Raw genomic sequence first — 17,683 nt, 5'->3', positions numbered from 1 at the left:
CCGCACCCCAAGTGCTCATACTCTTGCGCTGTCCAAAAAAAACCACCCCAAAACAACAACATGGGCGCCTGGCTGGCTCAGTCAGTGGAGCATGTGACTCTTGATCTTGGGTTTGTGAGTTTGAGCCCCACATTGGGTAAAGAGATTAATCAAAAACAAAATCTTAAAAAAAAAATCTTTAAAAAATAAAAAGACCCATCATAATGGTTTGATATTTAAATATTTATGAAAGAATCTTTAAGCATATGAATTTCTAGTTCTTCCATTCTGGTGTATAAGCCTTATCAACATTTGCCATTTCTAAATCTCTTACTAGAACTATAGTAATTTGGAGAAGTGGAAAATGTCCTTAAAATTAGTTTTTAAAAAATTATCAATAACAGCTGTCATTGAATGTTAACTTTGTGGCTCAATCTCATCTGTTTCTCACTGCTTTATGAGGTAGGTACTAATCATCCCCCCTTTTTTAAAAAAAGAGAGTTAAAGAAGTAATTTACCCAAGGATACTCAGTTCACTGTGAAGCTGGTATAAAAATCCAGGTGATCTGCTCCAGCCCAGGCTCTTAAACCAGCATGTGGCTCTGTACAGCCAGTGATAACCTAAAAATAACCCCGGAAGTAGTCCCCAGGGATAGAGTATCTGTATGGGACTTTCTCCAGTTGCTGTGACTCTTTCGTTTCTGATAACTGGCAACACTGAGAGTACTGTGGAGGGAGCCCCTACTTCTTGTCTGCACCTCTCCCCCATTCTCATACCACTTGACCTGCCCCTTCTCGGCCTTCTTGTTTTTAGCCATCCCAGAACTGCGATCCTCCTGAGCTTCCACCTCTTCTCACATTCTTCTCTTCTTACAGTGATCTAGTCTTCCTTAGGTCCATGGTTCTCAGCTTTGACTGCACTTCGGAGTCACCATGGGAGTCCTTAAAAGAAAAAACAAAAAAACAAAAACTCCTTGCCTGTGTCTCAGCCCTAGACATTCTGGTTTAATTGGTCTGAGCGTCAGGATTTTTTAAACTCCCCAGGTGATTTTCTTGTGCAGTCAAGGTTGAGAATAACTGCCCTAGGCTGTGTATCCACAGTTGTGGCATCCATCCACCTGTTATCTCTTGGTTTCTTGGAACCGGCCATCTAGCCAGAACTCAGAGTTCATCGCTGCCTCATCTTGTCCCTCGCCTTCCCTCCTATCAGTCTGCCTTGTTATCCGGAACCCATCTCATAATTTATAGCGTCTCAACTTTCCACGTCGCGCAGAGGGTGACCACTCAGCCATGTGGGTTAGTACTACTACACATTCATGGTCTCAGGTCTCCGCCGAGCCTCGGTGCCGCCTGGCAGTGCTTTTGTTTCTTTTTTTAGCCTCCGTCACCCATTATTGGCAGAACCTCTTTCCAACCCTTCACCCTTCTTACCTTTGGTCTTGTCAGATTTTCCTAATTCCTGCTTCACACTGGGCCCTATCATGCCATTAATTATTTTAACTTTTCTCTCTCTCACTCTATATACTCAAGTATTAAAAAAAAAAATCCCCCCTCCAAAATTACACTGAAAAACCTTTCCCCATCTTAGTTGTTCAGGCCAGAGTAACTTTTATTCAGGTCAGATGTCCCTGTTATCCCGTTGCACTTCTCATTCATTTCCTTCTTAGCCTGTTTTCCTTTACCCCTGCCCGCAGAGTTCAAGGGCGTCAAGTCCACACAATCAGGTGGGCATTTCATTTCTTTTCTTTTCTTTTTTTTTTTTTTTTTTTCATTTCTTTTCTTGACCTCTCAGCTGCATTCAGTGTTGCTCTTCCTTGACCACTTTCAAAAAGAAAACAGCTTCACCAGATAAAGCCTTTTTTAGTAAATCCTTTCTTCCTGCCTTTCTTTCTGCTTCTTGGGCGACTCACACATAGTCCTATTCGTGCACTACTGGCCCTGTACGACCGTCAGCTCCCAGGTAGAGCTTATGTATTTAACAAACGCTGGATGGCTCCGTATTTTTACCTCTAGACTAACCTTACCTTCTGAGTTCTGTATGTGTTTATTTACTCTTATTTAGTCAATGTTTTTTTTTTTTTAAATTGAGATAAATGTACTATTTATCATTATTTTGCTGGAGCCTGGAGAATTTATAGTCTACGGTAGTGTGGTTCACTGCAAGCCTGCATCAGAATCATTTGAGATGCTTGTAAAAATACAGCTTCATACGCTCTGCAACTGATCCATTACGTTGTGATTTTTACCTGTGGGCATCGTGTATATAAGTGTTGAGAAACACTGGTCTCCTGGTCTGGAAATTGTCTCAGAGCGGTGAGCTGGGGCAATTGGAGCACTGACTTCATCTGTTTTCCATGTCGCAGGAGTCACTGTCCTCCTTTATCTCATGTCCAGTATCTTAAAAGCCACCGTTTCCCATTTGTTTCCCACATCTTGTCTGATTTTTTAAAAAATTGCTTCAGGTAGACAAGCAGATCCAACCTCTATCTCTTCATCTTGTCTGAAAGTGTAAGTCCGGGGGGGGTGTGGGGGGGGGTTTAGGCCAGGGTTTTTGATACTTTTGTAAGGACAGAGACAAGGCTGCAGACTAAATGTATTAGCCGCAAATTGGAAATAACCCAAATGCCCATCAACAGAAAGTAGCTAAATAAAGTGTGGTGTATTAATACAAGGAATGTAGGCTGCAATAAGAATGAAGAACTAGGCGCAGCTGGATGGGACAGTCGGTTGGTTTGGGCTCATCATGATCTCAGGGTCGCGAGATCCAGCCCTGCATTGGATCAGTGCAGAGTCTGCTTGAGGTTCTCTCTTCCACCCCCTTTGCCACTCCTGCTTGTGCATGTCCACTTGCTCTTTCACTCTCTCTCTCTCTCAAAATAAATGACTCTTTTAAAGAAATGAATGAACTATAACTAAATGTAACAGCAAAGATGAATCTCACAAACACATGAAGTCAAAGAAACCAGATATAATTGAGTACATCCTATGGGATTCCCTTGAGATAAAATTCTAATGTTGGCAGAATTGGTGTGTTGGAAGTCATTACCCTTGAGGAGGAGGGTAGTTAGCAGATGGGGATCCACAAGGGCTTGTGGGATTCCAGTAATATTCTGCTTCTCGATATGGGTCCTGCTTATGGGTGTTTCACTCTGAGAAGATTCACTGAGCTGTATGCACACATGTGACTTTATGTGTTACATATCAATAAAAAGTACTCTTCCCTGCCCTCTAAAAGAAAGACAAGGCCCTGCAAGCCAGATGCATGATGGGAAGGTAGAACTGGATTTCTGGTGTAGAACCTCCAACTGAGAAAGGACTGTACAAAGGATCCTGACAGAAAGTGAGTCACCTGCTCTAAGTCAAGGGTGGAAATGGGCACCCATGATAAATCCAGTGCAATGGGTGGATGCAGTGGGCTCAAGTTCAGTTCTTAGTCCTACAGATCCCCTGCTCTGAGATACCAGAGGTAAACCGGTTTGAAACCAGTAAACCCTGTAGACCCTGTCAGAGCCACCTCACTTGGAGGACTCACTCAGGCCATTTTTGAGACTCTGGGCAAATGGGCTGTTGATCATATTTTGAAAAATATAGATTGGCTTACAAAACACTAGCCATGGCCAAGGCATCCGCCAGCATCCTTTCTCTGTGTGGCGGGCAAAGTTATATTAAAGCTCTCGCTTTAGAACATAGTTTGGTTGACTATAAAAGTTTTGTGTAGAGAAGAGCTTCTGTACACGTGTAACTCTTCCATTAGACTGCAGCTCCGTGGCAGTAGGGAATCCCCCTGTTCATTTTATCTCCAGTGTGCAGGATGATGCCTAGTGTACATCTGGGGTTCAGAAATGATTGTTCAGGGAGGGAATGGCAAGTAGTCGTGGAGCACCACTGTGTGCTCACTGTAGTGCCATGTGATTTGGTGTGTGATGTAATGGATGTTTTACTGTTTTTGATAAACATTTCACATAATTTGTAACAAGGGGCTTTGTCAGTTATGTTACATAAATCAAAACAATATGCTCCAAAGTAGGATTCTTGTATCCTAGGGGGTACTTCACAAGATGACTCCTTAGGGGGTATGGAATGGAAATTTGGGAGGTTGAGGGGGGGAGAGAGAGAGATGGGAGAAAGACAGATGGGATTTTTTTTTTTTTAAGATCCTGTGACATAGTTTGGTTATAATTATTTTGAGTAGAAATTTCAGATTTAGTATTAACCAGAAAGGACTTCATTGTTGTTTGGTGAGTCAGAAATGAGTCTGATAAAATACTACATTCTTGATACAAAAAGCTTTCCGAAGGACAGGAGGTATATCTCTATTAGCATTTAAAGTAAAATGTCTTAATAAAGAGGAAGGGAAGAGGGGGGCGTAGGATCAGTCCTGGACTATTTAACACTGTTTAAGTTATCCTTGTTTTTAATTTAAAGATTTGCCAAATTCAGTGAGCTAGTGGGCTGGGTTTCTCTGTATTGGTCGACCTTGTGCGTGATTCAATAAGTTTAATAGCACTTAATGATCATGCAGTGGGAAAATATGAAAAAATTCCTGGGATTCCAGGCCTTCTTATTTTGTCTTCCATGTCTCAAACTGTTCCAGGATTTCAGTGCCTTGCCTCCCATTCTCTCTGCCATATTCTGGATAATTTCTTCAAATCTAGATTCCAGTTGTCTAGTTCTCTTTTAAGCTGTGCATGCATTCTTCTGTCTATTGCATTTCAAATGTGAATGATTATATTTTTTATTTCTAGACATTGAGTGTTTTCTTCACCTAGGATGGTCTCTTATCCTTTCTCTTGGGTTTTGTTCAAGCAGCACAGGTAATTTGTGCTATGGGTTCCAAACCCATGTGTTGGGTGTTCTCTTGGAAGACTTTTTCCTTTTATTTACTTCATTCAGGAGTGAATCCAAGAAGGCAGCATCCCCATCTTTGCTCTCTGGGCCAGCATTTTTCTATTTTGCCTTTCAGGGATTCTGTATTTATACAAGATGGACAGAACAGAGGTCCCATCATTCTTGTCTCAGGCTTGTCTCCATCTCTAGATCATCAGGGACTAACAGATGGCCCTGGGGCAAGCATCCAGCAGTCCCTCATAGATTTCTCCACATTTCTGACCTGGGAGGTTTTCTCTATTTTCCTAACAGTTCACTCCTGTATTTTAAAACATGCTTTTAATGCATCTCTATTAAACATTATAAATATTATGTTAGATTTGTACGTGTGTGTGTTGGCTTGTATATGCATTTTTTAAAAGTCTCTGGAAAGATGGGCAAGAAACTAATAATGCTGAGAATGAGGGACAGGGGTGACAGACTTCTCTTATGTGACTGAGCCATTTAGGCACCCCTTATTTTATTTTTTTGAGAGAGAAAGCTTGGTGTACCCACGGGGCAGGGAGGGATTGAGGGAGAGAGAAAATCCTAAGCAGACTCCACACTTATTGAGGGCTCGATCCCATGACCCTGAGATCATGACCTGAGCCAAAATCAAGAGTCGAATGCTTAACCAACTGAGCCACCCAGGCACCCCAGTGGTTGTATAAGTTTCAGATCATGGTTTTACCTCTGTCCATCCTCTAGATGAACTTGCTAGATGAATATTTTCCTAACTATCTATGGCAGAAGATCAGCTCTTTAAAATTTTTCCAGTCTGGCATAGACTGATACTTTGGTAAACTACAATAAAAATAAATACTGATCACGTGCTTGGATGGCATGGAAATGTCAAATTGCTGTAAATGTTTCTAAATGCTTTCTCTTCATTTCTTCTCATCGCAGACCGGTAAAAATGCAACTTATCCGCAAACCACAATGAGCAGCACTGCTGGAAATGATACCCTATTATTTTTCTGGCATTTGGAAGTTGTATATCAGAAATTGATACTATCTTATTTTCTAAAAAATCTCTTACTGGTTTAAATTTTTTTTTCCATTGTAGGTAACCCATTTTTCTTTCTGTAAAATGTTTTATGGCCTTATCTGAAATGTTGGATATTCGCTATGGCCTTTAATTAACTGAGCATGAGCCCAGGGCTAACTGCTGTGGATGATGTTAGTGGTGTACTTTCAGAAGTCATTCATAGATTAATGGTGTATTTCATCAAATCAAAGATGCATTGATTATGGTGTTTTCTTGATCTTCTAGAAGGTTTCATTGGCTGGTTTTTATGCTACTAATTTAGGACTGCCATCTGGCTGCCACCAATTGTTAAGATGCCATCGATTTCAGAGATGTTAAAATGTGGAAGAACGTGTGTCTTAAAATATCTTGCACATGGTCCCGTGATCGTTCTAACCTCTAATTACTGTTGAGTGCTTGGAGACTTGCTTATGAGGAGGAGGAAGGATTTCAGTGACTTCCTTTAGAAACATCACCACTCTGCTGAAAGGCATCTCTTCTCTTTGTTGTCACACCATGAGCATTAACTGGGGCAAATTCTTTCATTAATTCGCATGGTTTCCCTCCTTAGGAGCCTTTTGCTGTGGCACCCTTGGGATGGACCAGCGCTGAGAACCTTGGCCAACTTATCTGTGTAGTGGTGGCACTGGTATATTTTCCAATGTCATTAATAGACATTTTTTTTCATCACAGAGATTTTTTTTCATACTTTCAAATTCCCTCTGTTCCACCCCTGCCATTCTGAGCTTGTGAATATTAGAAGTTCTGCTACTTACCCATTTTCTTGCTTGCTGTGCCAATAGCATAATACTTCTTTCAGTTGTGTGTTATGTAGGCTGCTTGTTATAGAAATTTCTCAGATTTTTCTGGTTATACTTCTCTGGTTTTCTGGGGAAGATAGGAACTCCTCTCCCCACCCCCCCACCCCCCACTGTTTATATAGTTCTTGGTCCACTTTGATGGCAGTTTGGGAGGAAGGGCAGTTAATATGTGGGCTAACACTATAATTCATTTCTTCACCATGTATTTATTGAATGCCTACTCTCTGCTAGGCATAGTTCTCTAAGCACTGAGAGTACAACCATAAACAACAGTCTTAAACTCCAGCCTTCATTGGAACATTCAATCTGCTTCGTTCTGGTTTTCCTAAACTGGGCACTTCTCTGGTTACTTTGCTCATTTTTAGATATCTGAGTGTTGTACTCTATGTTGGCAAATTGGATTTAAATAAAAATTAAAAAATAAAAGTTAAAAAAAACAAGTAAACAAATAAAACTTAGAATTTAGTAATTTCTCTTTTTTTTTAAATTTTAAAAAATTTTTTTTATGATAGAGAGAGAGAGAGAGAGAGAGGCAGAGACACAGGCAGAGGGAGAAGCAGGCTCCATGCACCGGGAGCCCGATGTGGGATTCGATCCTGGGTCTCCAGGATCGCGCCCTGGGCCAATGACAGGCGCTAAACCGCTGCGCCACCCAGGGATCCCAGAATTTAGTAATTTCTCAATAGCCTCACACATACTTTATCCAGAAATAATGTATATATCATTTGCTTTTTAGCCGATTACACCTCAACAAGAAGGCAACGGACAAACAGCCATATAGCAAGCTCCCGGGTGTGTCTCTTCTGAAGCCACTGAAAGGCGTAGATCCTAACTTAATCAACAACTTGGAGACATTCTTCGAATTGGATTACCCCAAAGTAAGTACAACCTTGAACTCATTAGAAATGGGTGAGATACCCCCTTGTGCTTTTCTCTCATGTCTCTCTCGTAAAGAGCCATGTTGACTGTAAAAGGTGAAGGTATTAAAAATGCACGACAATGTCAGTCTCATACAATTTATGCTGTGATAGCAGTAGTCACAGGACAGAAATGGAGTTGAGGAAGGAGACAGATTTCCTTTTGTAATCTTGTAACCACCTGCATGTCCATCTGAATTAGAAATCCCAGAGTAGACCTCCTGGAACTCAGACATTGTTAAGTGCTTGGCAGTTTGAATAAAAAAATCTTGTTCCATGAGAGGCATATGTGAATGACGAGAAGAAGAGGCAGTGAGAGAGAAAAAGCAGCATTTAGTGATCTGAGATGGGATGCAAGATAGCTAGTAGTAAACGTAAATTCCCTTGAGAATCTGCCTTTTGAGCCAAGAACAGGTTACGATTAGCGGTAAGATGGGGCTTCCTCATACCTAATTTCTAATTTCTTTATCTTTCTGGGTTTTAATGCCATATGTATTGTTTGTTGTTTTTAAAAAATTATTTTTATTTAAATTCAATTAACATATAATGTATTATTGGTTTCAGAGATAGAAGTCAGTGATCTGTCAGTCTTATATAATACCCCAGTGCTCGTTACATGTTGTGCCCTCTTAAATGCGCATCACCCAGTTACCTTTCCCCCCATGCCCTCCCCTCTAGCAAACCTCAGTTTGTTTCCTATAATTAAGAGTCTCTTATGGTTCATCTCATCTTTTTTTTTCCTTTCCTTTTTTCCCCTATGATCCTCTGTTTTGTTTCTTAAATTCCACATATGAATGAGATCATATGATAATTGTTTTTCTCTGATTGACTTATTTCGCTCAGCATAATATCCACTAGTTCCATGCATGTCTTGCAAATGGCAAGATTTCATTCCTTTTGATGGCTGAGTAGTAGTCTACTGTTTGTTGTGTTGTTTGTATCATTCATCTATACAATCTGTAGATCTGTGAACTCAACATATTCCTTCATTGGCGAACTCCCAGTTTTCTTGAGGTGACAGTATTCTTTTTATCTCTTCCCTTTGATATTCCACCTGTAGTTTCTTAGGAGAATTGACTGTTTCTTGATTTATGTAGGCAGCTTGATTGCCGCTTTTTAAGCTGCCTTTTTGAAACACTGCTTTTGAATGTGTCTTTACATTTCTAGCTGCTTGATTTGAATTTTCCTCCAAGGTCCCCGTTCACTTGTGTCACGTTTTACTCTTACTGTCTCAGTTTCTCCATAGTTTTTGCCCTTTGGAGACTCTTGCCCTATTTTCTTAGAACAGTGTATCCCAACTAGTGAGGAGGAAGATAATATATCCACCACACTTCTCATGGTGACTGTTTTTCACACTCTTATTTCTTTTCTTTTAGCTCTTATTTTTCTTTGTAGCATCAATGAAAAGAATAGAGAAGACACAGATGTGATAGCCTTAATGCAGCTCTTATTAAGTATGTAGACACAAGTATAATTCAGTTATTTTTTAGTGTTGTTTTTATATTAGTGCTTTTAAAGTTTGGAAGTCTAGGTATTTGAAGCTAAGATGAAGCAAAACAATTATGTGTTTTTCTTCTAGTTTATGTGTGTGTTTAATAATTTTAGAGATGTGAAGCGTGCATGCAATATCTATCCAATAAATGTAATATGTAATTTTTAAAAAAATCACTTGATTTTCTTCAAATGTGAAAGTGTAAGAAGTATTCTTTTGTAATTTAGAAAGAATGATACAAGTAAAATTAACTGTAAAATAAGCTTTGCAATAAGAAAAATGGAAGGTTTTCAAGTCCTACATTATGTAGGTAAATGCAAAGAATTTTTTTAATGAAGAATATTTTCATTGATATTAAATCTCAGAATAGCTTAGAATCATGCATTTATCCTTGTTGAAATTTAATGTCACATTTCAGTTGTTTCATCATCATCTTGCCCTTTTGCCATCACTCACTCTCAGAGCTTACTTATGGAACTTTTATGTTGGGTCCTCAGGAAATGATAGTCATGGAATTGAATTGGTTGCGGAAGTTAGTTTGGGTTTTAGTTGCAGAAAGGGTTTTTAAAAATAACCCAAGAACATATGTATCCATTAATTCTGAACATTTGGGATAAGTCCATGATTGATTTCTCCTTCTGAATGAAGATTTTTTTAATTACAATTTGAGATTATCTTAAGAGCTCTAGTTTTTGCTTCTTTTTCCACTTATGCCATTGGGGTCTTTAAATTGGTTGTGGAGAAAGCTGTTTTTATACTTATTATAAAATGAGGAACTGCATATATAAGAGATTGTTTTTATTCTTTTTTCAAAGTGTTATTTACTAAAACTTTGTACAGTACTAAAAGTACTGTTTGTTAGCTGTGTAAATAGAAAATACAGAAAGCAGAGGGAAAGTCTAAGGATCTGCAATCTAAAGGAAAATTTGGACCTTGCCACATTTTATTGACTTTTTAAAAAAATTTTATTGACTTTTTAAAAAAACCAAGCCCGATGACAAATGTTCCCCAAGAAACTAAAGTTAAACCACTGAAATCCCACAAATCTGAGAATGAACAGACAACTTGCTTGTGTCACCAAGGAGACCCGTAGTCCTGAAACGAACATTTGTGTGACTGCCAGGCCCAGCAAACTTTACTATTGGCTTTTTGTCGACTTGAAGATTGTTTTCTAGAAATATGTCTTATTTCATTCCGGACTTATGTTTTTCCTCCTCATTTGATTTGGAACATTATAGACCATTCTGGAAAAAGAACATGTTGAAATTCAGAAATTTTACTTAATTTTGGACACGTGCAAGAAGATTTACTACGTACTTGTTCTGAATTTCTGGGTTTAAACTTTGGTGAGAATTGTTACTATACTAATTGCCCTGAAATATTTCGGTGCTTTACATATCTTGTCAATCCACTTGGTTTTGGTTTTTGTTTTTTAAAAGATTTTATTTATTTGAGAGAGAGAACACATGGCATTGGGAGGGGCAGAGGGAGAGGAAGAAAGAGTCTTAAGCAGATTCTGTGCTGAGCCTGAGGTGGGGACTGGTGCCAGGACCCCAAGATCATGACCTGAGCCGAAGCCAAGAGTCAGAAACTTAACTGACTATGGCACCCAGGAGCCCCAGTCCACTTATTTTATTATTTATTCCTTGAGGGGAAAAAAACACATAAGAATGAAAAAGCCATACAATTCATTTTCTGCAAAATTGAGCACTCAGCTTGGCGTCAGCATAGACAGCCCTTTAGGGAGAGATCTAGCCGCAGAAGGAAGATGCAGTAATCAGTTTCAAATGGTTTGACAGCTTTACGTTAGTAAATCCTGGCCATATGAAGAGATTTTAAATTAAATGACTGGAGGGGATCCCTGGGTGGCTCAGGGATTTAGTGCCTGCCTTCGGCCCAGGGCGTGATCCTGGTGGCCCACGTCGGGCTCCCTGCATGGAGCCTGCTTCTCCCTCTGCCTGTGTCTCTGTCTCTCTCTGTCTCTGTCTCTGTCTCTCTGTCTCATGAATAAAGAAGTAAAAATCTTAAAAAAAAAATAGCTTAAATGATTGGAGCATGAAGCTGTGGTAATATTGGTGGTTTTTTTTTTTTTCCCTTTTTTGCAAATAGAGAATTGGTGTAAGATGTTACAAGTCCGGTGCCACATGTGGATTCTTTCTTGCCAGTGGTGTAGTTATCCGTAACAGGACTTGTTTTCTTACTGAATGGTCTTCTAAACAAAGAATTAGAGAAGACAGAAAACTGAATCCATTACCAAAAGACCAAGCACAACATATGTGGTGAAACTACTAAATCTGCAAGACTAGGAATTTGCCACGTAAATTTAGAAAACCGTATAAACAGTTTCTTGAAAATAGAGAAGCAGAGCTGTCCAGACTTCGAATTCAGAGCTGTGTTCTTATGAAACATTTCCTTCCTGGCATCTTTCTTTCACTCAAAAGTTATCCTAAGGACAAATGCATTAACTTAATAAGTGTTATTAATCTCCATGCTGCAAGAATGTTCTAGGTATTTGGGGTCTAAATCTATTCTGTCATAGAAAATTTCTATTCTGTTGTCATCCAGTATCATCATAAAATTTTCTGTAGAGATGATGTATAGTTATTTATAGACCAAGATATTCCTATTTGATATGCCATATAACTGATAATATCATTAAAACAGTTTTCTATTTTGAGAGGATGTTTTATCTTGTTTGCTATAGTGCAAAGTTTATATTCCTAATATCTACAGGGCCAAATCAGCAAAGTTTTTCTAATGCTATTCACATCCCTAAATCTAATATTTTATATGCATCTGAATTTATTTATAAAAGCTAAAAAGTAGCATTCATGATTATTGCGATTTCAGATATTCTGTTTTTAAATATCAAAGGCTGAATCCCATTTTGTGGATTTCTGACACACACACACACACACACACACACACACACACACACCCCTTGTTCTCAGCCTTTTAGCCATTGCACTGTTTGAAAAGGAAAAGGGAAAATTAGCCAGTTCTAGCTATTAGTATGTAACCTTACTAAAGACTAACCTTCTCATATGAACTACTCTGGGGTTTATTTCTGGATTTTATGTATTCATACTATATCACTTTATAATGAAATTCACTATATCTTAAAGCCCTTTCTGAATTATTAAATGTTTTCTTGAAATATTTTTAAAGTGTAATATTTTTAATAGACACTATGTTTTTGAACATATATTCTTATGCCTAATCCTTTAGATAGTATAAAAATATCCAGGGGTGCTTGGGTGGCTCAGTCCGTTAAGCCCTCCGCCTCTTGATTTCAATGCAGGTTGTGAGATCAAGCCCACATTGGGTTCTGCGTGGAGTCTGCTTGTCCCTCTCCCTCTGCTCTTCCTCCCTGCACCCCTGTCACTCACGCACATACTCACTCTCTCTCCAATAAATAAATAAAATCTTTTTTTAAAAAGAATCCAGAGAATTTTTTTGTATTAGCTAAGAGAGTCTTTAACCAGTTTGGTGTGTTGTATTTTGCCAGTTTCAGGGTAGTTGGAAGTGATTTAACTATTCTAATACAGAGGTTTCTAGCAAATAAAATGCTTGATCAAACTGAAGGACGTGGGTCATTATCATAGCTGAAAACGAAGACTACTGGTTAAAATCTAATAGTTCAGAGAATACTTGGAATGCTTACCTCCTATTTGGTATGATTTTCAATATCCAAAACAAGTAAAAGTTATGTGTTTAATTAGAATCTGAACATTTTTTAATGTGACTTGAGTTTTGTTCACACTCTGGGTAATCAGGATGTTTTTAATTTTCCTTTGAAATTAAGTTTAAGGGATATAATCAGTAAAAAAAAAAAACTTTAATTTTTTAAAAAGATTTATTTATTTTAGAGAGAGAGGGTGCAAAGGGGTGAGGGGCAGAGGGAAAGGAGGAGAGGAGAACTCAAGTGAACTCCCCACTGAGCACAGAGTCCCATGTGGAGCTCCATCTCAGGACCCTAAGATCATGCACTGAGCCAAAATCAAGAGTTGAACACTTAGCCAACTGAGCCACCCAGGCGCCGAAAATAAAAACTTTAAATCTTGCATTTGAAGAAAGGTAAACTCTACGTTCTCTGAGTGCATTTCTAGAACTATATTTTGCAAAGATTTCTCTTGCTAGGGAAAAAAGCTAAGACTAACTTTTTGATTATATTTTATGGAATTCTATCACTTATGAACATTTCCTTTCACTGTTCTTGCTTATACCTGTAAAACAACCTGAATTCTAAAAGCATTAAAGAAACTCTGTGGTGTTTGGAAGAATGAGGAATTTTTTACCGCAAGCCTGGCTGAGCAGCATGCTCTAGTAGGGAAGCCAGTTGTTACCTTTACCCTTTGGAAGGTCACTTAATCTTTCTGATCTTCATTGCGAAGGTCAATTCCTTTTAGCTGGTTCAACCAAACATTGTTTTGAGAGCCATTTGGGAGGATGACTGATGCTTTATAGGATGTAGGAGTCAACCCTTTGGGAAGTTCAAGGGTGTGGGCTAGAGTGGTGTCCTTCCCATTCTCAGATTTTTTTATCTGGTCCCTGGAGACGAGGCAGCTGTAAAGTTGGTTTCGATACCTCCTGAGTGGCAATTTTGGTCAGTTATCATTGGAAGTAGATGATAGAATGTATAAGAATAGTAGGTAGAAAGTATGAGGAAAGTATGCATCGTTTCCCCCTCTGCCTAAGTATTGAGAAAACTTTTTTTATTTTTCACCTAAAAAAATCATGTTACTTTCTTCTTTGGCTTTAATCCTGGCTCTTTTCATATTCAACCACTAGTTCCCATGTTGCTAGTTTTTGCTGAATTTCCCCTTTACCTGTGCTAGTCCCTGTAGCTCAGATACTTATAAAGTTATATCCTTAGCTCTTTTTATTTTTTAGGACCCATAGATTTGGGGGTTTTTTTCGTGAACATAATTAACCTCCCTCTTTTGCTTAAACATGCCCACCCCATTTTAGAAAGGATTGGTAGGAAATTTGTCACTGAGTCAGCATGAATTGAACAGCATTTTTGAAAACAACAACAACAACAACAACAACAACAACAAAAAACTAAGAATACTTACCCTATAAAATAATATAGTAGCATTTTTGTATGTGAAAGCAAATACTTTTTAAAAATTTAGTCATTTACTCAATGATAACTTAAAGATTTAGCTCAAGATTTTATAAATCTGGTTATATGTCAGAATCACCCCCAGATTTCTAATTCAAAAGTAAGAGTGGGGCCACGATTCTCTTCTTTAAATAAATGTCCCAGGGTAATGGACACAGCCAGTCAAATGCAATGAAATGACATCCTTAACCTACTGAGCAAAATAAAGCCCTGGGTATTTTCAATGTTAAAAGGCTAACCATGCTTTTCAGGATGATAGATTTTCAATTTTTTTTAATTTTTTTTTTTATTTATGATAGTCACAGAGAGTGAGAGAGAGAGAGAGAGAGGCAGAGACATAGGCAGAGGGAGAAGCAGGCTCCATGCACCGGGAGCCCGACGTGGGATTCGATCCCGGGTCTCCAGGATCGCGCCCTGGGCCAAAGGCAGGCGCCAAACCGCTGCGCCACCCAGGGATCCCTAATCAAATTTTATTTCAAAAACTATTATACAGCAAAAGTCTAATCTCATTTTGTCCTTTTCATGTAAAGAATTTGGGAACACCCTTTAAATAGATCATTATAGAATTTGACATATAATTTATAGCACCTTCGTGAAATAATAAATTCAGAGAGAGCTTCTAGAGAGCAGAGTGGGTGCTTATTTTGCTTGCTTTCTGTGTTGCTTTTACACTGCTGGGCACCCTGTATTTAGTAAATCTTCAGTGAGGAAGGCCCTAGAGAAGCTTGAGATCCCATTTAATTACCAGGCCATGCCTATCTGGGAATGGCAAGACATCAGCAGTGAGGGCTGCCAGTGTCTTCATTATCTCTTCTGCTTGCAAATAGGCCCCCTGTTCTGGGAGAAGCTGTTCTCGATTAAAGCAACACTTGATATCATAAGTGTTTGCATCCATTATGAGTACTCTCTTAACTTTTAAACTGTGTGTGTACAATTGCTTGTTTTTCTTAATGCCTTTTTATCAGTAAATACTAATAATGTGCTTATTTTTATAAGAGATTAATTTACATAAAATGTGTTCTTTGACTAGTATGAAGTACTCCTTTGTGTACAAGATCATGATGATCCAGCCATTGATGTATGTAAGAAGCTTCTTGGAAAATATCCAAATGTTGATGCTAGATTGTTTATTGGTAGGTAACAAATTAATTCTCCAATAATCCTTTTTGCTTTAATAGTATTAAGTATCAGTAATCTTTGTATTAAACTATAGTGAAGTTATTAGGATGTTTGCTTTGTCATGTTGGAATAGTGATAGGGTATGTTTGTATCCTTTCAAGAAAACTTAAGTTCTAAAAACACATGTTTTTTTCCTATCTGGGATTAACAAAATAACCAAAAAACCCCTACTCCCTCCCCATTACCCTATCATGTTTTTCTCAGTCAGACATAAGAGTTTGTTGTTTTTGTTTCTTTTTTTTGTTTGTTTTTTTTGTTTTTGTTTTTGTTTTTGTTTCTTTAATATTTTCAGTCTCTGGGATTTCCTATATCTCATTCACTGTAATTGGGAGTTGAGCAATAAAATTTGCTTTTATGATATTTCAAAAATAATATATTTTTAAAAAAATGAATGTTTTTCAAAAGCCTAGGGGCTTAGTCTGAAGACTTGTAGAGAGATATTTGCCATTAAACATTGATTCATAGTTAACTATTGATGCATTAACTTAAGAATTAAAAAAGTGAAACTAACACATTTTCAAAGAAATTATCTTTGAGAATGAACAGTTTTTTCCTGAATATATTATGAATACTAAGGAATGTGAAGCATAATGTTAAAGTATGTTTGCTTAAATTATTACATATGAAAGTACTTTTCACTTCTCTCTACCCTATATCTGAATTTTAGAAAATACTTCCAATGTTACACGAATCTTTGACTGTTGCACCTTTACATTTTTAGGTGGCAAAAAAGTTGGCATTAATCCTAAAATTAATAATTTAATGCCAGGATATGAAGTTGCAAAGTATGATCTGATATGGATTTGTGATAGTGGAATAAGAGGTGAGCTTCTTTTTATTTATTTTACAAAACTATTCATTGGATGATAAAATGCCAAAAGCAATCTGAAAATATATTTATCAATCCTTTTTGTTTGCTTAATAAAGTAATTTATTTCATTTTTTCATGGTAAAATGTCAAGTTATACTTAGTAAGATTTGGAATTTTTTAATGCTAACCTAGAATGTTACATGTATAAAAATATTATTACATTGAACAGAAAATTCCAACTATTAATAAAATAGTCATGGTCCGTTATATAGGATTTTTCATAGTTGTAAATTTTCCTTTGTTCATGTAAGCTTATCTTTTAACTTGAGTCTGTTTGTGGCACCAATAATAGACTATCTCACACAAAGGGACAAAAATGAATAGGTTAGTATCTTACCAAAGTATATATATGGCTTTTAGATTATTTTAGGAAGAAGGCATTTATATACTGGAATTATAATTCACATTTGGCATTTTTAAACATTTATATTCCAATTACCACAAGTTTCTCGACTTCAGCATTTTGGGCTGGATCATTCTTTGTTGTTGAGGCTGCCCTGAGGGATGATTAGCGAGGATCCCTGCTACACACTCCATGCCAGTAGCACCTCTTTCTCCATTGTGACAACTGAAAACTGTCTCTAGACATTGTTAAATGTCCCTTGCAGAGCAGCAGTTGAGAACCACTGCTCTCGAATATGTGTATTTAAGACCCAAATACACTCATAGAGCAGATTTCGTTCATAAAGACTTGAAGGAAATAAAAATAAGGTCATGTAAAATGATAGGAGGTGTTTGCTATTTGAAGAGGGGACAATGATTTAAATTTTTTTATTAGCCTAAAATGCAGATTGGAAAATTAAGAGAAGTGTGGCAGGCCTAATTAATCAGGATCATTACAGATCTATTAGTTTGTGGTCAGAGATTATGTTCATTCTTCGTGTTTTCTGTCTTATTTTCTATCATATATTTGTTATGTTTTTGTAACACATGTACACATCTCTGTCGAGTATCATCTCATTCAATTCTCAGCAGTTTTATGAGAGAGACCCTCTAAGACCCTCTAAGAAAGAGGAGGCTCATTTTCCTATGGTTAGAGAATGCAGAAGCCAGCATAAGGACTGAGGTCCTTTGATCTCTGCTCCTGTACCATGTCAGTTAGGCCATATTGTCTTTAGGACAGCTTGGAGGTTCTGAAATAGGAGGAGTAACATTTTCAAGGTATATCTTGTTTCTGGTACATAGTAGGTGTATATTAGCCTGAAAATGTATAGCATAAATTAGCTTATCATAAATTATGCCTTTTTTGGAGATTTTGTATTCTACTTAGAAAAGTGATTGAGAATTTTATTAGATCCAAATGTAAAAAAAAAAAAAAAAGAATTTAATGATAGTTCACAAAATGTATTTTGCATTAATGGGCATTTTACTAAAAAGATTTTCTTTTCCTCTCTCCCTTGCCA

General features: G+C 37.6%; 1 protein-coding gene across 1 annotated transcript in view; it reads left to right on the top strand.

The window, feature by feature from the left end:
- UGCG (UDP-glucose ceramide glucosyltransferase) overlaps positions 1-17,683 on the top strand; it is a 36,427-nt gene that overhangs the window by 10,867 nt on the left and 7,877 nt on the right. The window contains exons 2-4 of the mRNA XM_041762555.1: positions 7,430-7,571; positions 15,261-15,363; positions 16,131-16,232. Of these exons, the coding sequence (XP_041618489.1) occupies positions 7,430-7,571; positions 15,261-15,363; positions 16,131-16,232 (347 nt within the window). The remainder of the gene's footprint in view (positions 1-7,429; positions 7,572-15,260; positions 15,364-16,130; positions 16,233-17,683) is intronic.

The sequence above is a fragment of the Vulpes lagopus genome, chromosome 7 (genome assembly GCF_018345385.1).
Source record: "Vulpes lagopus strain Blue_001 chromosome 7, ASM1834538v1, whole genome shotgun sequence".
NCBI lineage: Eukaryota > Metazoa > Chordata > Mammalia > Carnivora > Canidae > Vulpes > Vulpes lagopus.
The sequence above is the reverse complement of the archived record's forward strand: the minus strand, read 5'-3'. Positions and strand labels throughout refer to the sequence as shown.